The sequence below is a fragment of the Manacus candei genome, unplaced genomic scaffold (genome assembly GCF_025592945.1).
Source record: "Manacus candei isolate 608988 ecotype Guabito, Panama unplaced genomic scaffold, ASM2559294v1 h1tg000153l, whole genome shotgun sequence".
In the NCBI taxonomy this organism is placed as follows: domain Eukaryota; kingdom Metazoa; phylum Chordata; class Aves; order Passeriformes; family Pipridae; genus Manacus; species Manacus candei.
The window spans coordinates 1,816,644-1,841,925 of record NW_026138201.1 but is presented as its reverse complement, the minus strand read 5'-3'; the positions used below and the strand labels follow the sequence as shown (position 1 = coordinate 1,841,925).

The 25,282-nt window shown below is 42.8% G+C and overlaps 1 protein-coding gene across 1 annotated transcript in view; it reads right to left on the bottom strand.

The window, feature by feature from the left end:
• Positions 1-3,108: 3,108 nt before the first annotated feature.
• The window catches only part of SHISAL1 (shisa like 1), a 229,477-nt gene continuing 207,303 nt past the window's right edge, over positions 3,109-25,282 (bottom strand). Inside the window, exon 5 of the mRNA XM_051772514.1 lies at positions 3,109-4,034. Coding sequence (XP_051628474.1) covers position 4,034 — 1 coding nt within the window. The 3' untranslated portion in view covers positions 3,109-4,033. The remainder of the gene's footprint in view (positions 4,035-25,282) is intronic.

The following is a 25,282-nucleotide window of genomic DNA, read 5'->3' as shown; positions in this document are numbered from 1 at the left end:
GTGTAAAACACATTTTTGGTTTACTTGGCAATCACTTTAGAAAGACAACATGATTCATAATATGAAGTCAGAGAATGCTGCAAAAAATAGGACAGGATTAGATCCAAAACTAGATTAGCAAATCACTGGACACTGGCACGTATTGATTTCAAACATCAAGTGTTATGTAAACAGTATTATTGTCAATGTATTGATAAAGAGAAATCACTGCAACCCTAGAATTTCTAGTTAGCTTAATTAGCCTAAAATTTGTCTGCTGACTATTAAAATAGACTATTGTACTGTATATATTCTTAGTGATTTACTACTTTTGTAAAAGGAGGACTAGAAGAAATGCCTGTCTTGCAGAAGAGGATTGTTTGAGGCTGAGAAAAGATGTTTCTTCCTGGCGAGTGGCTGAGGTTTTGTTTTTGCTGCTTTATACCTTTCATACACCATCACTGGTGGTGAAATGGAACTGACTCTAAAAAATCATTTTGACCTGTTGCTTCTTCAAGTGGACAGTCCTCATACAGAAATTACAGTAAAACTATAAAAACCAGTTATCTAAAAGAGCTGCTACAATATGCTGAAGTAGACATTGAGAGGCCGGATTGTTTTCACTCTGTTTTTGTAAAATTGATAACCAGGCACAAAAGATGGTTAATTACAACACCAAGTCCTGCACAAGCTTTATAACTTATCTTTTTATGTCCTACGTTATACACAGCAATTATTAAGAAGTTGGACACTGAGTTCTCAGTAAAACTGAAGAGAGAAAATGAGTTGGACAAGGAAGGAGGTTTCTGGAGCATGAGGGTCATTAACAGCCACTGAGACAGACAGCTGTCATTGTAACATAGGCTGTAAATGTTAATTTTAGATCCCTTATTTTTCCAACCAGATCAGGATGGACACGGAGGAAAATATATCTATTTTAGTGCAGATTCTTTCTTACAGAGAAAGGTTGTGTTTGAACCGGTCTCTGCAGGAAAAAAGTGAAAAGTTCATTGCAGTTTATCTGGTTCACCATGATTTTGATGAAGTAAAAGCAGGGGGTATCAGAGCCCAGCTACAGAGATGGCTGAGGTGTTGAGGGGACTGTTTGTGTAGCCAGTACTCTTCTACAGTGTCCCAAACACTGAGGGAGAAGGGCAGGTAGGGAATCACATGAAGTGCACTATTTCCCTGGAGTTTAAGGCCCAGCTAGCATTAGTCTTACTCAGGATCTTGTATTCTGCTAAAACAGAGAAACTATCAGGTGATTCTAACAACACATTTGGTGAACTGCAGTTCACCAGCTACAACAGGGATTTATCCATAAATTAACTGGGAGGCAAAAGGAGAATTTCAGCCAGAGAGTATCTACCTTCTATTAACCGGCTCTGTATAGAGCATAAAAGAAAACAAACAAACAGAAAAGCACATCCATTACAAGGTATACGTGTACTAGAAGGAAAGCATAAAACTGCTCAGTTATAACACACAATTCCCAGAGGGAAAAAAACCCTTACAAAATACAGTAAGTCACACAAACCAGTATCTAATACAAATTCCTCCATGAACATAAGCTTTTTGCAAAGCTCTCTGTGTGGCAGTCTTCACCTCACAATGGTAGTAGGTGCTGGCAAAAAGGGAAAAAAAGCCAAGAGTTACTGCAAAGTGCCCAGGTGAGACTGATTACTCTAGATATGCACTTTTTTGGGTGTAGATATGTGGTTTTTTGAGTGTCTGCAGGGATTACTGTCCTTGAAGACAATGAGGGAGTGTGGAGAAGGTGTGATGTTGGCAGAGCCATGGATAGCATTGCCTCCAGCTCCCTGGTTTCCTTTGCTTTCCTTGTGGGCTGGCACTAAGAGCACCACCTTCCAGCTCACAGGATCAGCTCTCCCACCCCCGGGAGCACAGACCCTTGCCCTGCAGAATCCCTCATCCTCAAGGAGAGAGCATTTTGGACTGTCTGCCAGGATCTGCAAGGTACTTACAGCATGTCTTTGCTGAGGGTCCTTTTTGCTCCCAGCCGAAGTGCTTTGGATGGTTCTGCAGTGCCCTGATGGACATATTCTTTTTGGAAGGGTTTGCAGTGCCCTGATGACATATTCTTTTTGGAAGGGTTTGCAGTGCCCTGATGACATATTCTTTTTGGAAGGGTTTGCAGTGCCCTGATTGACATATTCTTTTTGGAAGGGTTTGCAGTGCCCTGATGGACATATTCTTTTTGGAAGGGTTTGCAGTGCCCTGATGGACATATTCTTTTTGAAAAACTAGAAGAATCTCTGCGGTTTAGTGTGAATCAAGGTCTAAAAAAATACCGGCCCTGTTTTATTTGAAGTGCTGTGTCACTCACAGTGCCAAACAGCCCAGCTGCACTGGGGCAGCCCCTCTGGGGCTCTACAAGCTGAGTTGTTCACTCAGGAGCTTCTGTGATGAGTGAGAATGGGCCAGGCATCAAGCTCAGCTAGGACAGGATGGAGTCTGATGCCCCCAGGGTGGCACTCCCCCCTGTGGCATTTGAATTCTTTCTCTTAGCTGTGACCTGTCCTTGCTCAGTGACACCAGGCAAGTTTAGGACTTGGTTTGTTAAGAAAAGGGGCTTGTGCATGCTGGTATCCCGCTCAGATTTCGAAGGCTGGGCACTCTGGTGATCTCCAGCCTTGTTGGGTCCTCCAACACAACTTATTCCTGCCTGGTTTTAGTCATGTACCATCCTGCACTCCAGTAGCCATGAATTAGTTCAGATCACTCAGAATAGTGTCCCTTTTTAAGTTCAACAGGAGAATAAAATTCACTCAGCCAAAGAGGTCCAAAAGGAAAACTTGATTATTATGCATTGACCACGTGTCCCCTGTGTTGGCTGTACAGCAGAATGTATGGTCACTTTAAAGTTATTCAGATTTACAGGGCAAAATATTAGGCCTGAAGGATTAATTTGGCATTATCAGGGCTTTGTGTTATGACTTCCAGATGAACTCCTCTGTTTGGTTGCCACTGCCAGGTTCTCCACATATACAGCTTAAATAATTGAACTTCACAGGGTTTGCCCACGTAATTGATACTGGGGGATTTTAAAATAAGTCTGTCCTGTGGAAAGTTGTCACCCTATTGCAACCTGGTGACCAAGTACTTCTGTGGTAGCATCACTGTCCTTCTGGCTCACAAATGAATTCTTAGATTTGTGAGGTGTAAACTCTGAAGCCAGTCAGTGACTGAGAGAGTTGGACTATTGTCTTGTAAAGCAAAGAGAAAATGGTATTATTGCTTTTGAAATACACAGCTGGCCAATTTTTTTGTTTTGTTTTGTTTCTTTTTCATCTCCAAGGAGTGTGAGGGTGGAATTGGGTGCCTGTGTTGCTTCCTAATAAAGCTCCCCTCTTGAAGAGGTGTGTGAACCTGAACTTGAGATGTGCTCAGCTGCTTGATGTCTTAGCAGAATCACTGCCAATGATCTTAAAATGTGCATTAAGGTTGAAGCAACTGCTACCCTGCAGTTGCACTCACTGAAAGGGCTTTGCTTACCTTGCAATGCATATGGTAGGTATGGTTAACAGTGATGAGGATTGCCAGCATCTACCCCATTGTGACAAAATGCTCACCAGAGAACTTTGGAAAAACTCACATTCAGTATTCTGACACTTAGATTAGGCTCAAATGGCAATAGATGGATGGGGAGGCAAAGAAAAGTTATCTACCACAGGTTTGTCTTGTGATCTTTTTCCACCTTTGTGTGGATTTGCCAGAGCAACTTAATTTTCTTCCTATTCAGCATTTTCTCAAATATGGTGCTTTCTTTCTGAGATAATATTGTTGGTCTAGAACTAAAATATTGCTTACAGACTACTCTCTCCTGGAGACTCTTTCCATATCATTTCCTTACAGAAATTGTCTGAATGATGTTTGTCTTCAGGTGACTTGCTCCATCTTCCTCTTGTAGTCTTTCTCTCTCCTGCTTATCCCTAATTTTTCCCTCCTCTTGTAATTCAGTTGATTTTTCTTGAAAGCTGCTCCTTGAAGTCTGGTCCTACCTCTCCCATCTTGAGGCACATCAATATGATTTTCTGGAAGACATAAACCACAAATGTTTCATGAGCACACAACATCAAAGTATTTCCTTGTAAAGGAAAACTTGCAGAATTCTCAGTCGTGGATTTGATTTGGGGAGGCAAGAAAGAGGAAGGAAAAGCATGAAGGAGGTGTTAAGAAGCCTGTACCTTCCCTCATCAGTTCTGTTTGGTGCAGAGTGAATTTTGTGCTGTGGATAGTTGCATTCTCCTCTTTTTATTCTGTATAGTCAGGGAGGCTAAGCTTATTTCTCCCTGTTTGTATCAAGCTGAACAAAACACTGTTCTGAGGTCTGGGTGCATGTCTGAACTCTGGCCCCTGTTCCTTTCATATGATGAGAAAATGTGCTTCTATTCCACATATATGTGGATAAATAATACATTTATGTGCTTTCCTCACAGAAGTGTTCCAAGTTTTCATAAGTTCTTTTTGCTTGCAGTGCCTCCTGCACACAACAAATGCTTTAAATCTGCCCCAACTTCCCCTCGTGCAGAGTGTGTGTAACTGGCTCTGGGATCCAGCCATATATGAGGCTGAACTGGCTGAAAGCCCAACTAGGGGAAAGCTTTTGAGATCACTAATCATAGTAATAAATTAAAGAAATGCATCTGTTTGCTCCAGCAGGCAACTGGTAATGGTACAAATACAAGCTGTTGGGTATCCAATAGCAACAGCACTTAATTAACTTCTCCCACCAGAGTTCTTTGCATGATGGGTAATTCTAAATTTATGTGCTACATTATACATATTGCATTCCATTAATGTATAAAGTATAAAGGAACATGTGGCTCAGGCAGCAGAATATCTGTGGGAATCAGCACGTTTAGTGTTTCACCCATCAGAGACCTGAGTCTCAACTTCCACCTCAGCAAAACTCTTACTAAAATTGCAGCAATAGATGTGCTTAACAGTGCAAGGTCAGGTATGCAGTCACCTGGGCCGCAGCACAACTGTATTATCCTAATTCAGATTTAGAACTGTATTATCTTCATTCAGATTTAGGCACTTCTCACAGTACTCTCAGCCAGGGAGGACCCCCGGGCAGAAAAATGCAGTTTTCTCACAACTAAACTCTGAGGATTTAAGCCAAAACTCAGTCACATGAAACCTATTTCAAGGTTGGACAGCTGATTGCTTTCTAACAATCAAACAGCCTAGACAGCCTTATTCATGTCAGAAATACACAAAAATGTACATTGTTTTGTTCTGTCACTGGCCTTTTTCGACACTGGTAGAAATGCACACTAACACAACATGCAGACCTGCCTCTTGTGAGTCTGCAGGCAGCCTAAAGTTTAAATTGAGTTGTTTGTACCTAGAAGAGAGTCTCAGGAGACTTAGTTATAACTGATTTAAAAAATACCTGGGGAGAGAGAATCTGAAGAGCGTGAGAGCGTGTCAGGGCTGGGAGGCACCTACATCCTTCAGAGCACCTTCAGTTGTTTCTGTGGATTGCCTTGTGTGCTTTAGCTCTGATGAAAGGCTCCACCAACCTAAAATCTGCATAATTTAATTAACTGGACTGTTTGACAGGATGCGGATTTTTATTTATTTATTTATTTATTTATTTATTTTAATATAAATGTTTAGAGATGAAGCAGGTAGAGCAGCCATTTGGGTGCTCCAGGACAGTTTTAAATGTGTCAGACCCACCAGCCAGTTACTCTTGTCCTCTACTTTAGAGTCCCAAAGTTGCTCCTGGGCAGATCCTTCTTCCAAGGTTAATGCAAAATCAGAAGTGTCACCAAGCTAAAGTGAGAGTTACTGGAGTTGCTGGATCCAAAGACCATAAAAAAAGTTTATGGATGTTTCTGTGCTGCACAGAAGCTAAAATATCGCTCCTGTGAGTAGCTTCCATTTCCTGCCAGTTCTTCTCCCGAGTGCAGAAAGCCGTGGGAGGATGTGAACAGCAGAGCCAGCAGCACAGACCCCACTCTGCTCTGGAAGCCTCTCACAGGTGGGAAGCATCCACCCCGTGTTTTGCAAGCTCCTGGCTGAGCCTGGTGCTGAACCAACAGCCTCTCCCCAAAACCAAACCCTGACAGGACAGAGGCTGGGCTGAAAGGTGCCCTTCCCCCAGGGCGTGTGACTGATTGATGGTTGGACCAGGAAAGGTGAGAGGCACTGCTTCAGATGGCTGGGGTTCCACAGAAAACACCTGCATTTTCCTAAGAAACACAAATGCTGATTGCCACGTGCACTTAGAGTGTTACATTCCAGTCTCCCATCACACTGTGCTTGGCAGCAGAAACCCTGTGTTTGTCACTCCTGGGCACTCCTGCAGGATTTTAATGCCTTTGGAGCCAAAGCCTGGGCTTTGGAGATGGTTCACATTGCTCCTACTCACTAGCAAAGGTTATTGTACCTTTAGATTAGATGTTGGGAAGAAATTCTTTACCATGAGGACAGTGAGGCACGGGAACAGGTTGCCCAGAGAAGCTGTGGCTGCCCCATCCCTGGAAGTGTCCAAGGCCAGGTTGGATGGGGCTCTGAGCAACCTGAAATCGTGGAAGGTGTCCCTGCCCATGGGGGCAGGGGGGTTGGAACAAGATGATCTTTAAGGTCCCTTCCTTTAAGGTCCCTTCCAAGCAATTCTATGATTTCCACTGCCTGACAAGGAAGTAGCCAACTAAAATATTGCCTCCTCTTTCACAGCAATAGCTTTGTACGGTGGCTTAGTTCCACTGGAAAAAAATGACACCCATTAGTAGTGAAGGAATGATTCAGAGCCTCTGGAGCCAAGTTTTTTTCAGAGATTTCTGCCATTTTCTGACAAATGAGGTAAACAGTTGCCATGTTCACCGTCACAGGGCCTCTTGCTAAGTTGGTGTTCACATAAAAGCATCATCCATCACCACAGCCCCTTCAGAGCTCAGGTACACCCTGGGCCCATCACTTACAGGAATTGTGGCTCACAGTTCACAGCAAAGGGACCAGTCTCTGCAAATGTCCAGATCTTCCTCTGGCATAAAATTGCACTGGTCTGAGCAGACCTGTTCTGATCTGTGCCTGTCGAGGTTCTGCTGCAATGCCTTCAAATCTGGCCGTGCTGGCAGAGGGGGAAAAGCTTTCACTCTCTTTGTTCCTAGGAAAAGCTGGGATGCCAGGCTGACAAACAGCTTCCAGCAATAAGAAGCCCTTGGTGGATACACTGATTGTTACAGGCAATAGGAATGTCCTCCTTCCCCCAAAAATGGAAGGACAAGGGAGGACAAAGCACAATGCACCAGACTCTGTAAAAGCCTCCCAAGACTGAAAGGAAGGATGTGAGAAATTAATTGCAGGACAAGCACTAAATGAAAAGCCATTCAGTTGTCTGAATATATTTTAAACCAGAAAGAAATAGAATATAATCTAATCCCTCTGCCTGTGGAGTCTGCCAAAGAGCAGGGAGATAATTTTCATAGCTTGGCATCTGTACACTCCTATGGCTGGGTTATACATAGCATTTAATGCTACACCCAAAATGCACGTTGAAAAGTTGCTTGGGTTACCAAGTCTTAATACTTAAAAGTTCTGAAAGGCCAGAATGAACAGTGCTGGGGCAATCTCAATTTGGCTGTCTTGTCTGTGTGAGAGAAGATGGAAAGTCTCAGATTTTTTAGGTGGAGCTCATCATCTTTTTTTTTTTTTTTATTTTGGGAGAACATCAAAACAGTGGAATGATTCGGGGTTTTCTGATGTAGGGGAAACTTCAACAACAGTTTGCCTCAGGTTGGCTCAGCACTGAGGAGATTGAATGTTTAGGGTTTTTGAATTGACAAGGAGCACTTCAGCATTGAGCAGTGGCAGTGGGTGTTGCCATTTTCACAGAATCACAGAATATTTTGAGAGTTGGAAGGGACCCACAAGGATCAGAGTCCAACTCTTAATTTTGCCATAAGGATTTGCCTCTGTTTTCATCCCCAGTTACCTCATTTTTGGTGAAGCACAAATTCTCCTCTGGTCTAGCTATGAAATGCACCTACATGAGGTCAGATGAGAGGATGACCCTAAACAGTGGCCAGTTTTGTCACAGCCACTGTGGAAAAGGAGCACCCCCACTGGTAGCCATTGCTGATGTTTCTAAAATAATGGCTGGCTCAGGGAACACAGACATCTGGTGCTTAAGAGTTTAAACAAAACCCAGGCCCTGGAAATTTTCAGCTTGAAAAACAGGCTGAAATTTCAGCTCCAGTGTTATTTCTGCTGCAGCTGACAATCCTGCAAGGCTGGAGAGAAATGTCAAAATATGTTTGAAAGCGAATACCTCGGGGTGATGTTAAGGCTCAAACAGAATAAATGTGCAACACATGCCTGATTTCATCAGAGTTAAGCAACCCCTTACCTGCAGACCTCAGGAAAGGTGATGGAAATACCTGGGATGTGTTACAAGAAGCTTTTTCCCCTGGCAGGTGTGATCTTGGTCACTGGGGAGACACATAAATGGGATCAACTGAAAGAATCCCTTTGCTGAGCAGTCAGAAATGTCTGGGATGCTTCTCCCCATCAGCTGGTGGGAAACACCATGGGACTTCATAACAGGTCCATAAGGCCCAGGGGGGCACAGCACAGATGTAAATCTTGATCATATTCTGTGGGGACATTTGGGAGGGGTTCCTATTTGAGTGCATGTACCCACTGTATTAAGGTGGCAGCCCATTCCTTACCTAGTGCAGGTGTGGGTGGCAACTAGAAATGTTCTTGTGTGCTCTGGATTAAGCACAGATGGAGAACTGTGAACTACAGCTCCTGTGAGCCATGGGGAGCAGCACCAGAGTGCTCAGGAGATAAAGCAGTTTCTGTCAGTTCAAAAGCAGTTTCTGTCAGTTCAAGAGAAGATTTTTTTAGCAGGATTTCTCTGCCTACTGCTCATTTGGGTAACACAAACTGCCCTTTTGCTATCATGGCTTGGGAATTGTCACCTTTATTTAACACCATCAGATAAAAGGCAGGTGAGTTGCAACAATGAGCATAAGAACAGCTGGTGCTTTCTGGAAAGACAAGGTGTATTTACAAGTCTCCTGCAACGTGCCCTGAGCAGTGCTGGGATGTGCTGTGCACTTCAACATAAGCAAGGCTATCAGGACAAAGAGTGAATGGCCAATTCCAAGTAAAGCTGAAAGTGAGCTGGACTTCCTAATTCTCCAGACATTTACAGAACCCTCATGTCCCCACCAGGGTGCTCAGATGTGTCACCTGGGGCTGAAATTCATCTGGCTGACTGTTGCCAAATTTTCCTGGAGGTGAATACGTGGCAGCCACTAAACAGCTGATTGACTTGAAGCAAAATTAATTTGCATTGTTCACCAAGAAAACCCCAACCCTGGTTTGGTTTTGTATAGTTTGAAGTGTGCTCAGTTCCTTTCAAGCCCTCAAGGCATCGTGACATCACGATATGGATGTCACATAAGGAACTCTAGACTTATTACTCCACCTGAGACTGTGCTTGTTTTCATATAATTTTCTGACAACAGGAATGACCAAATAGCTTTAATTGCATTCCTATCATAGAGGAAGATGACTTGAGGTATTTAGAAACAGAGAGGCCAAGAGGAACTATTGCTAGAGGCAAGAGATTCCTGATAGCCTTGTGGTGGGGACAGCTTTTGCTGGGGTGGGTTAAAGATTATATTAGTCCCAGGGAAGCACCAGAAAGCCAAGTTTCCATAACTGATACTGGGAAAGCCAGCTGCTGACTGCTCATGTTGTTGCTCTGCAGGTGGGAAGAAACCATTTGGATCATCTGAGTTTCCTCTGGACTGTGCTCCCAGCAGTGGATTTGCTCTTGGGGCATGTGTTACCACGAGTGCTGAAGGAGGAACAAGGCAGGCTCAAGGTGTGACTGGAACCCACACAAAAGTGGAGGGGGGATAAGCTCCTACAAACCAGTCACCTGCCAGACTGTTCTCCTCCCTTCCACCTGGGAAATACAGGTAGGAGGAAATAGGCTTGTGCTTCCTTTCATTGCTCTTGCAGAGCAGAACTGCCAGTCTGTGTTAGGGGAGCTAATTGTCACCTCAGGGCATCACATGCTACAAAAGTGAGTGCTGTCAGCTGACTGAAACACTGGAGCATTGTGGAATGCATTCAAGAGTTTGAGAAAGGGCTGCTAGAAAAAGCTGTAAGTGCCCAAACTATGAAGCAGCACAATTTTAAAGGCATTTCCATTTTAATAGTTTGTTGTGAGTGTTGCTAAACCTGCCTTTTAAATTGCTCACTCCATTTCTTAAGAATCTCACCTCTTCTACACTGGTTTGAGGTTGTGCAGCTCCCATAAGGGCTGGGGGGGGGGATAAGACAAACTGCAGGTCACATCACTGCTGAGAGCTGCTCACTGGCTCTAAAGGAGCTTTGGGAACTTCGGGAATATCTGGTGTTCCCATTGGGAAGGCTGGTTTGGGCACTTGTAGGGGACAGGGAGCTGCTGGTGGATGGCTGTGGTGGTTGTGCTGCAGAGGAAATATTGGGGGGTCAGGGCAGGGCTACTCTCCACACCAGAGGGAACTTGAAGGATTTCAACTCCACTGCTGCTTATTTTCCAGCTAAATCTAAATCTAGATCAAAATCTAAATCTAAACCCCATGCTAAGACCTTTTCATTAACAACAGCCATGCCCCTCACTGGTGTGCAGGCAGCCACGAGACTGGGTTGCTCACATCAGTGCAGGGTCTCTGTTCACCTCTTTAAATTACTTTTAAACTCGATGCCGTGATTTTTGTCGCCAATGTTGAGTTCAGAGGTGGTTTTCAGAGGAACACTTTGTCTACAGCACACGTTTGGGCTTCCCTGGTTTGCACTTGTGTCTAGGGCAGTGCTCTGAGCTGGTGGGAAACAAAGTGGAACCAGTCAGGAATTGCCTCCCAGCTCTGCCCTGCACTGAGCAGGAGGGCCCTGCACCAGCACTGCTTTGGCACATGGTCTGTGGCACAGGGCTCATCACCCATGATCTGGCTGCTTTTTTGGGAAGGGAAGCTTGGGATCTGCTCGGATCCTGTCTCCCAGAGGGATGCAGGAGGAGACCTGGCACTTGGAGTGAGCCTGGAGAGCTGCTGCAGGCCAGGACTGGCCTCCCCCAGCAGCACTGAGGGTGTGAGAGCAGCAGCTGGCCCGACTTTTGTTATTAATGTGGTCCCTGGCTAACACAGCAAAGCTAAGAGAGAAATCTGGTTTCCTGCAGAGTTTCTGGAATATCTAGAATTGTACAAATTAAATACATCTTTTGTCCCATCAGCTGGGCTGGGTGGGAGGGGGATGAAACCACACAGGATACAATTTTTCTCTGTTTTTTACTAGAGGCCATATTTTACAATACTCACTTGCAAGGAGTAGTGATGTGAAACCAATAGGGTTGCTAACATAAATAAATATTACTTACTGTAAGTAATGGTTTCTGAAGTAATCCTGTGCTTCTGAAAGTGAAGTATTTTTCAATTAGTGGCAATGTTTTTCATTTGATAGATCCTGAAATGATTGATACTCCTGAACACTGTTCTGGAAGGTAAAAACATCCAGGAGAATTTTTGAGGTGTTTTTTTGTAGATTTTTTTTTAATGGAAATATGAAGCATTCAAAGTTCTGATTTATGAGTTTTGAATAGAGGGAACAGATAAAGGTTTGAGGATATAAATTGAAAGGTGATCACTGAAAAGCTGTATCCTCTCTCACTGAAGCATTGCAGCCCGACTTTCAATGATCTGAAATGTTTTCTTCCTCCTCTTAAGGTTATTAAAAAAAAATAACAAACTCAAAAAACACCTTGGGCCTTCCAAAGCATCTTAAAAGAGTGAATGGCCAATTAGAAGTTAAAGTGAGTTGGACTTACTCATTCTCCATTATATATAAATTCTTCATTACATATAAAACATTTATAGAACCCTCATGTCCCCACCAGGGTGCTCAGATGTGTCACCTGGGGCTGAAATTCATCTGGCTGACTGTTGCCAAATTTTCCTGGAGGTGAATACGTGGCAGCCACTAAACAGCTGATTCACCTGAAGCAAAATTAATTTGCATTGTTCACCAAGAAAACCCCAACCCTGGTTTGGTTTTGTATAGTTTGAAGTGTGCTCAGTTCCTTTCAAGACCTCAAGGCATTGTGATCATGATGAATATGGATGTCACGTAAGGAACTCCAGACTTATTATTCCACCTGAGACTGTGCTTGTTTTCGTGTAATTTTCTGATAACTGAAGTGACCAAATGGCTTTAATTGCATTCCTATCATAGAGGAAGATGACTTGAGGTACTCAGAAACAGAGAGGACAAGAGGAACTATTGCTAGAGGCAAGAGAGTATATTTTTGTCTGCTTCTTGAAGGTCTGGGGCAGGCATGTTGCTTTGGAAAGGAGATTATTGCTATGGGTAGTGTAATTTAATGGCAGGGAGTGGGGTTTAATCTCACCTGACTTTCCTTAGGCACCAAAATGGTTAAATGTCTTAATTTCCAGACCCCAGGGTCCTTTATCATCAACAGATAGCACTAGGCACCTCTGCAGAGCTCCTCTGGTCCTCCTGGGGCATCAGCCTGGGTGAATGATGCTGCAGGGACTCCCTTTTTGTCTTTACTGGCTCCAAAAAACCCCAGTAATTACTCAGACCAGGTGCAGGAGCCTAAAAGTCCCCTGCCTAACTCAGGGAGGGAGTAGTCCCACTGCCCCCAAAACCCAAGTTATAAAAACGTGCAGGATGGATTTTTGTTAACATGATCTTCAGCCTCACACTGCCACAAGCAAATCTACAAAATACAATCTCCCATGTAAATATATCTTCTAGGCAAATGTACAAACACACAATCTTCTCTGTAAATATACATATTTACAATCCAGTACCACCACGTGGAGTTTGAACTGGAATCTCCGTGTTCTGGTTAGAAACCTTCTTCCCTCGTATTTATTCGTGAGCAGATTTGATTTTTAACACATACAACAGACCTGCAACACACCAAAAGATTCTGATGGAAAACCCGAGGCCTGTGGGTATTTCCTCACACACAGCTCTGGAAAGGACCACAAACCCTGGAATATTTCTGTGTCAGTGGCAGGGACTGAATGATCTGAACGTCTCTGATTCCAGCTCATCCCAATCTCTCAAAAGCTGATCTTCCCAGCGTTCCAAATCTGTTCCCACACAGCAGCTCTGCCATATCCCAGATACTCAGGTATCCTGATATATCCCAGATACTCAGGTATCCTGACATATCCCAAACATTCCAGTATTCTGCACTTTGGCTGAACTCTCACCCAGCAGTGCCATCTCAGATCCAAGAGAGCACAATGGGAAGCATAAGAGGCTTTACAAGAACCTGCCCTTCTGTGCTAAAATCCAGGTACATAATAGGAGAGAAAGGCCTCCTTTCATGCTGACTGACAATCTGAATTTAACAGATGTGCCAGAAATCGAAGGCCAGGTTTAAAAAGCAAGCAGGAAAACTTACCATGGGATTTATGATGTAGCTTGTTGGGATGCTGCCATTCCCTGCTTACACCATCTCCTAATGCACCAAAAATATTGACAGGGATATTTAAAAAACTCAACCAAAGAAAAAACACAAACAGCAAAACCTTGGTATAACAGCAGTGCCTGATTCAGCAAGAAAAGCAGTTACAGAGTGTATTCTTTTATTAAGCCTAGTCAATTTTAATTTTTTTTTATAATTCCTTTACCATGAAGTGATCAATTTATTTATAAGTGAAGGTCATATATTAAATGGGTGTTTCTGGAAGCTCTACTCAGTGTAAGGGATCTTTACTTATGGGGATGGTCAATTCTAAGTGTTGTAACAGGTCTTAGCAACTTCCAGTTGAGGTTAAATGCAGGATGGTGTGGTTTGTAGCTTGACACTAACTGAGCTGTACGGAAAAATTAGTGAGAGAAGGAAAAATGTGGCCATAGGAACTATATGTATATGTATTATGCTATTTGCATATTTATCTATTTATTTATCTGGCCCACAGTTTCTGTGTATGTACCTTTTATATGGAAATTCAGCTTAAGTTTCTTGGTAAAATTCAAGTTTAAACCCCTGAGCTGAACAAAAGCTCAGGCCAACCCTACATCAGGTGAAGATCCTGCTCCTTTTACCATCTCTTTTTGCCCTGGAGCTCTTTGCCCCCTTTGGCATCAGCAAAATTCAATCTACTAAAATTGTTGCCTAGCATTTTATCCTAACAAAGGATAAAACCAAACAAACACTTCCATGGAAATTGAACTGCTGAGACTTGCTCTAAACATTAGGCTGGAGTGTTCAGGTCCCATTTGCAGAGCTTCAAGGTGCTGACTTCTTTCAAGGGCCACAAAGTCAAATAAAACTGAGAGCCACTGAGATTTTAGGGGATTGAGAAGCAGGACTCTATCTGAAAGAAGGTGGCAATGTTGATTTCCAAAGCAGATCAAACTGATATTTTTGTACCTCTGAATAATGAAAATATGAATACCTTGAGCTGGATCCCTATGAAATACTCCAGGCTCTCCACTCCCCTGGCAGGAAGGTGGGTGCTGCAGGGGCAGAGGGGGCACAGCAGTGGCCCTGAAGAGGACAGTGCCTGATCCCTGTGCCCTCACCCAGCAGCAAGGAGGGCAGGGAGTGCCCACCTCCATCCCTGGGGGTGCTGGAACTTCTCAGTCCCCACCTCACCTCTGCATTTCATCCCACTGAGGAGGTTACACCCCCTTTCTTTCTCCCATTTCCATTTTTCTCTCCTGATTATTAACAATTTTTTACAAGAACTGCTGCTTCCTCCAGGAGACCTGAAACAAGATTCATGTGCTGCCTCCCTTACCCTTCCTTGCCAGAGGCTCAAATTGCTCCAACTGCACAACTCCCTCTATTTAGGAGGGAGGAAGCTGTTTCAGCACTTGAATTTTGATCTCCAAACCTGGGTTTTAGCCCAGAGTGGTATATTTACTCCAAGTTAACTTGGCTTTTTTATTTACCTGTGCACAACACAGGGAATTCTGTCATTTGGGGAAATAAAATGTGTATTAATGGCATAAGAGAAAAAAAAAATAATTCTTGAAATAGTTATTTCTTTTACCAAAGAGCTTTATTTTCTGCTTTCACTTTTCAGTATTGAGGGTTAGTCTTCTGAGTCAGAGATCAAGAGAAAATATGTAATAATTGCTGTGTTGAGAGCCAAATTTCATTGCAGGATGAAAATCACTGTGTTTCCTGCAACTGTTCTTTCTGTGTATGATTTTTGTTTCCCCCACAACTGAATTTGTGTGGCTTTTCCAGTATGAAATTTAAAGCCGTTTTTTTTAAAATAACTTCCTGAAGATACTTCGAGAAAGAGCTTTTTTAACATTAACAAAATTATCCACAGTTAAATAGGAGTGAAGCCTTTGCAATTTAATCTGGTTCTGTGGTGGATCCAGGTAAGTTGCCTTGCACATAATCATCCAGGCAATAAATAATGTTTAACTTTGTTCACTTGCAGCTGGGAGCAGGAGGGTAACACCCACAACACCAGCACTGGAAACAGCACAACGGACTGGAAGGGATGTTGGAAAGACGATTCTTCCCTCTTTTCCTCTCTGCCTTTCCCATGTAAAAGGCAACAGGAGAAGTTGAGGTGTGTCGTGATGTGGAAAGAGAAGAAGCCAAGGAGCCTGGGCAATTTCAGCAGAGTGCAAGAGGCAAGAAAACAAATGTTTTTTCGTGGTTATCTGAGCTGTATTGCCAGTTCTGCAGAGAAACACGTTTTGACACTCTGGTGGAACTGTGACTGGTTTATTATTTTTAAATTGTCTCACAGCTGCAGCCAGATAAGTGTCTGCTGGGGTGTAAAATGTCCTTTGGCTGCAACAGGATCTTGTGCATGGCTCAGTGACCCCCGCTGAGCAGCATTTCTGGAGTCACAGAGGAAGAAAACCAGCGCTAGGTTGGCGTCACTGCACTGAGGTATGGCTTGGTTGGAGTGATAATTTATGAAGCAATGACATTTTTTTGTTGTGAACAATTATGGCTGCCAGCTGGTGGCTTATTCTCAGTTCGTTCTACGTCACTTTTCATTATTTGCTCATTTTTTTTTTGCATCTGTGTGCACGCTTCGTATTGTGGATCTGTTGTACGCTAATTTTTTCATGAGAGAAGCTTAAGCTGCTTGCAGTTGCCCAGTGGTGAGTGCAGTTATCAGGTATGCACCTTCACATTAGATGAGGGGCAGAAAGGCTGGAATAATTCAGAATGATGAATTCAACAACAACTATTAAATATACACACTCTAACAGAGAGTCAATTTTCTTGTGTCCACTGTAATCTTACATGGAAGAAATTGGAAGCCACAAAAATAATCTTCACCTCTTCCGTGCTACCACCACCAGTGGCTTTCTGTGCCCACAGAATGGGAGAGCTGAGGCTTTGGCAGGTGGTGCCTGAGATGAGACTTTGCCCAGAGACTCCCATTCTTTGGTGTGATTGTGCAGTCCCATGGCATCAGCAGCTATTGTGCAGCAGCTGCATAATCAGGCATTTATTGGAAGAGGTGGGGAGGAGGAAGGCCACATGTTTGTCCCCTGTGTTCCCTAGTGGCAGAGGATGATACAATTGGGAAAAAAGCATGGTGTGATTTTGGTTTTTTGATGTGCAGCTGTTGGTTCGTGTTTTCTGACTGCTCAGTTCAGTGGGACGGGATTGCAACGGTAGGAAAATGTGCTGCTGGGGTCACAACAACCCCCTGCAGCTCCAGGCTGGGGCAGAGGGGCTGGAAAGCTGGGAAAGGCCCTGGGGGTGCTGGTGACAGCGGCTGGACATGAGCTGGGTGTGCCCAGGGGGGCAAGAAGGCCAAGGGCACCTGGTTTGGATCAGCAATAGTGTGGCAGCAGGACCAGGGCAGGGATTGTCCCCCTGTGCTGGCACTGCTGAGGCCACACCTCAAACCCTGGGGGCAGTTTTGGGCCCCTCAGGACAAAAAAAGACCTTGAGGGCTGGAGAGTGTGCAGGGAAGGGAATGGAGCTGGGGAAGGGGCTGGAACAGCAGGAGAGGCTGAGGGAGCTGGGGGGGCTCAGCCTGGAGAAAAGGAGGCTCAGGGGAGAACTTATTGCTCTTTACAACTGTTTGAAAGGAAGCTGAAGACAGGTGAGGTTTGGTCTCTCCTCCCAGGGAACAAGGGACAGAACAAGAGGAAATGCCCTCAAGCTGTGCCAGGGCAGGTTTAGGCTGGACACCAGGAGAAACCTGTTCACTGAAAGGGCTGTCCATCCCTGGCACAGCTGCCCAGGGCAGGGGTGGAGTCCCCATCCCTGGAGGGATTTCAAAGCCATGTGGATGTGGCACTTCGGGACATGGGTTAGTGGTGGCCTTGGCAGGGCTGGGGGAACAGCTGGACTCAATGACCTTAAGGGTCTTTTCCAACCTAAGGATTCCATGAAAACTGATTTTGGTGTGAGTGACTCTTCTGGGACTGCAGCCTCACACATTCCCCACATAAATCAGATTTTAAAGAGCCATTCTCCTTAGGGTCCTCACTGTGGCCTTCTGTGCAGGATCTAGCTTCCCATTCTTCCCACTGTTGCTCATATTCCACAAGCTCCCTTGCAAGTTTTCAAAATCACAAATAATGGCTGTTTTGTTGCACCTCAAGACATTTCCTCGGTGACTTGCCAACTTTGAAAGAAATGCACACTTAGGTGAGATGAATCCCACTGGCAAACTTCACCTGGTTAAATGTTAGTGACTCTTACAAACTAATCTTCCAGCATGATGTCAAAAAATTAATCAAGATAAGCTTCCAAGCAATTCCATCCATTGAGAGAAGGTGGAATGAACAGCCTTCTGAAAAATGCCTCTTTCAATGTGCTGGTGAGGGTGCTTAAATAACTAGTAGATGTAAGACTTTTAAATGGCCCAGCTGAGGTTAATCCTGCTCTTTATCAACAGTCAAGATTTGTATAAATAGATCTTGCAGGTACTGGGTATTTTTCTGTCTTTGTTTGCTGCAGTCCTCTATCATCCGACATCTGCTCGCCATGAAGGATTTACAGGCTGAGTTCAAATTGCCTTTTAATGTTCTTTTAGCCTTGAGCTTCTTAAACTTCTTACAGTTTGACAGAAGTCAGATAAGCTCTGCAGCTCTTTCTGAATGCTTTCCCATCTGGTATTACAATTTTTCCTGCTCCAGGCCCTAGTGCAGGTGCTGTTTCCCCCCAGCAATCTCACTGCTAGTGAGATAACAGCTCCCTACTTCTAATTGGCACCTCCTCTCTATATAGTCCAGAATTCCATTAGCTTGGTTATTATCCATCATATTGTGTAGGGAACTGATGGTGAGTATTGTATTACTGGATATTTCAAATTTCCTCATGTGCTTCCCTGCAGCCCCCTCACAGTATGTCAGCTAAGGGCCAACTAGAAGAATCTTGCTCTTATTACAAAAGTATTGCAGAATTTAAATTTTTTTTTTACACAAATTACAATAATGGAAGTATTGTCAAATACTTTCAGCGTGGCCCCTCAGTAACCAGATCAGCTTTTCTGTCTCATCTGTCAAATGGAAGCACCAACACTTGAGTAGTTTGGCACTGTGGGGATAAATACAGCACAGGCTAAGGATATAATAAGGAATACTAGGGATTCATGGACTTTTATAGTACACAGGAGCAGCTCTAACTCCAGCTATGGCCAGCAGTCATGAGAACTGTCCCTAAGAAAGATAAGGAAATGTCAGACAATCCCCTGGATAATTTTTACTAATTCTGCTCTTTATTTATTTTATTTCTGCATTTATTTAACTAGAATAAAGGAAGAAACAAAACTGAGGCAGTGATTGCCCTCACAGGTTAAATTTATTAGTGTAACAAACACTAGGGAAGATTTGGATTACTCTTTTCTCTACCTCTAATGCTTAACAAGGTGTTTTTTCCTTATTATTTCACTTGTCTCTAACTTTTTCACAACATGTCCCTCACAGCCAAGTCTGGTTGTTGGGCTGCTTCAGGTATTTTTAGTTTTGCTTTACGTATTCCCAGGGCAAGTCAACCTCAACAAGTGAACCAAGCTTATCTTTTTTCTTCAGTAGCGTCACAATTAAGCAGTATTTTTAACACATCCACAGAAATGCAGCCACATTTAGTTGTTCATGCAAACACCAGGGCTCTTTTTTAATTAGGATGCCTGTTTTTGTTGTGCTCTGAGAAGCTTCAGTGAACATTAAAAAAAATATGGAGTCAACTGTCCTGTCATTTCCTTAAAATGTCTTAAAATGCAAATTAAGCAGGTGTCCTTCTAGTGGACCTTTTTCCCTTTCAGATTTGAACCCAACAGTCATTTTTCTGCCAGGTGACCAAATGCAAACACCTTTCCATCACTGCTTTTTTACTGTAAACCTACTGGGAAGTGAGATAACTTAAATTTATTTCACACATAACCACTTTTTACAGCTCTTTTTTACCCTCTTGTATACTCTGAGGTGTGCCAACTTCCTACCAACTACTCCTTTGCTGCTGCTCTGTGGGGACTCCACAGTTTTGTGCTGATTAAACTCGTTTCTCTCTTGTTTAAAGTAACGTGTCCCACTTTGGGATCACATTCTCACCTGGCTGGGACTAAAATTAGCAGCACTTCTAATTGTGTTTGAATGAAATGTCACATTCCTGCCATTTAATGCCTTAGGCTGGTTTAAGCATTTCCAATTTCCAAGAAATTTTTTATAGTGGATTTCAAAGTGTTTTCAGAGGTGTGTTTTTTTTTCCTGAAGTGAACTGCAGATGTGTGTGCACATGTATTTATGACAGTGTTGATCACATAATTTCCCCAAATCCTTTTTAAGTTCCTGGAAATTGTTTGCTGACTGGCATCAGTGTTCTCTCATGATTTAATGAAGAGTAAAATGACTCAAATTTGGATGCTTCTTGATCTATTTTGCTTCAGAGGCTCAAGCAGCCCTGTATCTGATTTCTTGCTAATGATGAAAAACTGACTGTGCCTGATTCCTGGCCTTTTCTTGAACTGTTCAGTGAAACATCATTATAAAAGTGAGGTCATACAAACACGTTTTAGCACTTTTCTGATGAAGTGACTAATTTCTTGCTGGGATTGTTTTGTCATGATCTAACCAGGGGACAGTGACAAGGAAAGCAATGATGTGGTGGATTCCTGACCTCAGCTGTCACTGAAAATAATTGTCTGCCATCCTTACCATTTACAGTCATGTATTCAGCATTAGCACAGAAGCTTAGGATGATTTCATCACTGAATTTCTTTACTATCCCATAGTATGCCATTATTTCATGTGGAAATCTTAGCATACTCAAAAAGGATTATTTATTACATGTGGCTTTTTGTTTAATGATTCCTATGAGAATAACAAATGTGTCTGTAAATGGTCAGCTTTATTACCTCCTTGTTCCTCCTTGAGTTAGGGGTTTATTTGTTTCTTGACATCCAAAATATTGGTTGGGAGTTGATTTTCCAAGCTGAAAGCAATGGGATTTTACGTCAGAGACTCTTCTCTTGTTGTTTTTTTTCTTCTTCTTCATCCTCACTTCAGTTAAAAGCACCAAGTGTACATAGATAGTTGTTTTGAAGGTATTTTTAGTAGTTCTCTGGGTCGTACACTACTGAAGATGGACAGTTTTCTGTCCATCATTTTCTCCTTTTTTTTGCCTTTTTCCCCCTTTTTTTTGGTCCTTTTTCTTTTTTGAAAATGTCCTTTCCTTTATTTGTTCCTTAGAAACAAATTGTTTCTTAGAAACTAACTGCTGCTGCATTTATGCAAACTCTTGCCACTTTGCATAAATGCAGTTATGCCTGTTTAGATCCTGAACTCCAGCTCCTGAACACCTCCCCTTTTATTTTCATTCCCACTGGCAATATCTTTGGCTGGTGCTGTTTACTCTCCCTGTCACGTGCTTGTCCACCTGCCTTATTTAGTCTCTGAAAAACTAGAAGCAATTAGTTGAATTTCATCCATGCAATAAAAACCTTTGGTCCCTGCCACTTAAAGCTGAGACTGTAATTTAATACAAGGTTTGGGAGCTACTCACTGCCTTATACCTTTGCTACTCTAGACCCAGCTAAAAGCATGTCAGACACAATTATGCTCATTTTCAGTTATATTTGTAGCCAGATATCTAAATCAGGAGTGGCTGTGAGCTTATTTTATTTTTCAGTGCATATTTAGGAGGTGTAAAACATGCACGTGCTGTTACAAGCACTGTGGAGCATCTGGCACCTCAGAGGACGTGAGAGGCAAGACTTTTGTAACCACCCAAACACCTGCAGAGTCTTTTAAAATGTTGTGACAGAGAAGATGGAACTGGTTGCTAAAGCTCAGGCTGTCACACTCGTTCCTGGGTGTGCTGCTGTTGTGACACTGTGCAGAGAAATTGTGGGTTTAATTGGAGCCTTCTGATTTCACACCCATTTTCTGCGACTTCGGTGGTTTTATTCTGGGTTTGGATGATGTAGATGAGGCAAATGATCTCGCTGCAGAAAAAAAACTCTGCTCAAAATGCCTGAGGAAATTTAAATATGGAAGTTGTTCAGTTCAGGAACTGCTCTCCAGTAATTCTGCTGGCTTTCAGTCCCCAGTGGGCAGAGCTGTTTTAGCCTTCAGACAACCTTTTAACTCCTCACTTTTGTCTTAATTACTGCTTTCTGATAATTCATTACCACATTTAAGCTAAATCCCTTCAACTGTACAATCCATTTAAAGACTTCCCTGAGTGTGACAGTCTCAATTCAATGGAAAGGCTCAGAAATAGCTAAATTAGGGAATTATCCAACAGCCCACATCCGGTGGATCTGAAATTAGGAACGTAGAGAAATAGATGATGTTGCAATATGGGGCCTATAAACCAAAAGAAAAGGAGAATAAGGCATGAAATCAACGTGTGTATTGACAAAAGATGCAGTGTATAACAATAGAAACAAAGGTTGTCTATATTCAGATTGAGGTGAATGGAAATCTTGCACATTGCCTTAACTTCCCATGCTAATAGTGAATTTCTAAATGCAAGGGAGAAGGAAAGCAAGTAACTTATGTATCTTGGGTTTATTTTTATCATCTGCATTTAAATAATTCAAAATCTCCCAGTTTATTTGAATGCTACATCACTGGGGCAAACCAACAAGACTCAGAGCTTGAGGTGGTTGGTTCCAAGCCCACAGTCAATTTGTGTTGTTGGTTTCTTGCCCTGATTTTAGTTGGTGTAAGGTTAATTTTCTTCACAGGGGCTTCTGTGGGGCTGTGTTTTGGATTTGTGCTGAACACAGTGATAATAACTAATTTCTGTTTTTACAGGTATGCAGTTCCTAGCAAAGAGATGATAATATTTAGAAGAAAATATATATTCAACAACAGCTGTTATTCCAACACAATATATTCTGAAGGGAATGGAGGCACACAGGTAATGGTAGATATTTCCTGACACACCTAATCTCTGTTACCAGACACATTCTCCACATGATATTAATTCCCAGACAGTTCTTTCCTAAAACTACTATGTAAGTATTCCATTTTATTTATTTTCAACTTTTAAAAAAACCCCAAACAACTACTGGTGCTCTGGTTTGCCATATTCAGTCTAATATAAAAATCCAGGTAAGGGCTGTAAATAAAAACTATGCTTTGCCCTATGATGCAAATTTTGCATCTTTAAAACACTGCCATCTTATTCCTGTTTAATGTATAGCAGTTTTGCAAATGTAAATTTGAGATTTTTTTTTTACTGTAAATAACTTGTACCAAGAGCAGCCTCTGCACAAAACCCTCCTGGCCACCCCAGTGGCTCGTGTTTTTGGAGGACTGTGGCCATGTTCACACTCTTAGAAGGTACTGAAGTAATTATTCCCCATTTCAAACTTTCGTATCAAAGCAAATTCTTTCCCACAGACTTTTTAGCCACCAGCAAAGTATTTATGTGGTTTTTGGTAGAGTTGCTGTGGACATGCTGGCTCCTAAACCCTGCCAGTATTTTTGTGGGCTTTTTTTTTCTCTCTTTGTATAGAAGTGCTTTGGGAGAGCTGTCAAGCAGCAGGTCAAAAGCAGCAGGCTAAAAACCATCCTACTTGTTGTCCAAAAGACAATGGGACTCGCAGGAATTCACAGTGAAAGCTGATTGCAACATCTAATGAAGGAAAGTAAAAGAGACTTGCCTTTTTCCAAGCCATTCCAGCTGTGCAAAGGAGATAATCTCTGGCTAACCCTGCTGGGCTGATACTTTTCCTGATTCTGGACAACCAGCAGGTTTCCCAAACTTTGAGTCCTGCAGCACAACTTGTATGCTCATAGGCATTGCCTCTGTGTGCTGTTGTGCAGAAAGGTGGGGAGCAGAGAGGCAAATGTTGGACTTCAAGACAGAATTCCCTGGGATTTGCATCCTTGAGGGAGGTGGGGAGGAGTTTAACATCACCAGAGCAAGGCAGAGTGAGCAGGTTCTCTCTCAGATGTGGGACACAGCAGAGCCAGGGAGAACCTGGAGAAACTCTGCCCACTCCTCCTTGCAGGTGTGACCTTTTTTAAGTCATCCTTAATTAAAAATTAATTAATTAATTAACAGTGTTCCCAGGGTTGGGAGCTCCTTGACTCGCAGTCTCTGATGGTGTTTGGGCTGGGAAGGTTCATCCACACAGGCCTCTGGGGAGCCCTCAGATGGTTTTCATGCTGAAGAAGAAATAACATTAGTGGGGCTGCAAAATCCACGCTACAGGGGGAAGTTACAGGATTCCAAACGGGGCTGGGTGTTCCTGAGATCAATGGTTTTCCTTCCTCTCCTTGCCCAGCACTGCAGAGCAGCCAGCAGAAGGTATAACAGACTCCAGACTTCTTCAGTTATAACAATATTGTGCCTGTACGTGGTCCTCTTTGTCTCAAGTAAATAATGAAGTGATCTGCTATGACAAAACATTCAAACACCTTGGGGCTGGTTCTACCCACTACATACCATTACTTGCTTGATTTTTCCTCTCTGACACACCTGTTTCAGTTTCACTGCCAATTCATGGCATTTAAACGAAGACAAGAAGAGAAATCATAAACTAAAAGCCACTTACGTAATTTATGTATTTATTTTTTTAATCCAGGAAGATCCCCAACTGCTTTACAAGCTGCAGGTTAATCCTGACATCCTTCCTGGGGCAGTTTCTTACTCTGTTAGTTCTCTAAGGATGCTCAAAGTCTTCAGTGTGGTTGAGATTCTTGCTGTGCAAGAATTATCCTGGAATGTGTCCTCCAGAATGGGCATATTTTTAACTGTGCTTGGATAAATGTAGCACAGGAAGTTACCAACTTCCACAACATCTGTCATCGTGAAAACCTGCAAACTGCTTCGGAAAGAGGTTTTTAAACAGTATTTAAGTTTTTACGCCCTGGGATCCATTCACATCCCCCAGGATTAATTTTCTATTTTCAAAATGCTCGCCTGTAAACAGGAACTGTTCTTATATCACCCCTATGTTACACATGGTATGTTTGTGAAGTGCTAAAGGAAAATGTTTATTTTTCTCTAGTTTTGGGACACGTTAAAAATGGCAACACAAACTGCAAAGTGGATTATTTGAGCCTGGAAGCCTGCTGTTACCAGAGCAGGTGTCACGATCTGGAAAAACGGAAATTCAGGTGCAAAATGAAAAAGGAAAAAAAAAATTACTAGACTCTGTAATTTTAAATCCAGCCATGGAAAATAAATCCAGTAAGTCCATTGCACTTCTTCACTGATAGTACAATTAGATTTTGAGCAGACAGTCCTGGGGTTGTTCATCAAATACAGACTGAGAAAACCAGACTCTGAAACCGAGCTTCACTTCTGTAGGGCAAAATTACCATATTTTCATGGCTATAACCTGCAGATTATCTAACAGAGGAATAAATAGCCAGGCAACCCACTCCCCACCGTGTTAGCAATTGGTGTAGTACACAAATCTGTCATTTTCTGAGGGAGCTGTTTACTCAAAAACCTCCTTTGCATGCTAAACATCTTGCCTGTGATCACCAGTGCCTATTGCTATTTTTTTATGTATCCAACTCACACTGAATCATCTCTGCACTTCCTTGAGTCTCGAAAGTTGCAGGTTATCAGTTTGAAAATATGGCACCTTTTGTAGTGTTTTACATGCTGAAATAAAAGGGATTTATAGGGTTTTACTAGGGAAGCATCTACTTCTTTCTTCCATCGAGCGACGAAAGGATTAGGGAAAAAGAAAAGGAACAATTTTATGGGAACTGGGGGGAGCAGAGACAAACAGTTCACTGGGAAAGAGGTGAGGGTTACTGGAGTGACTTATCAATCACACAGGATTGCAAACACAGGAAAAGGAGCATGTGG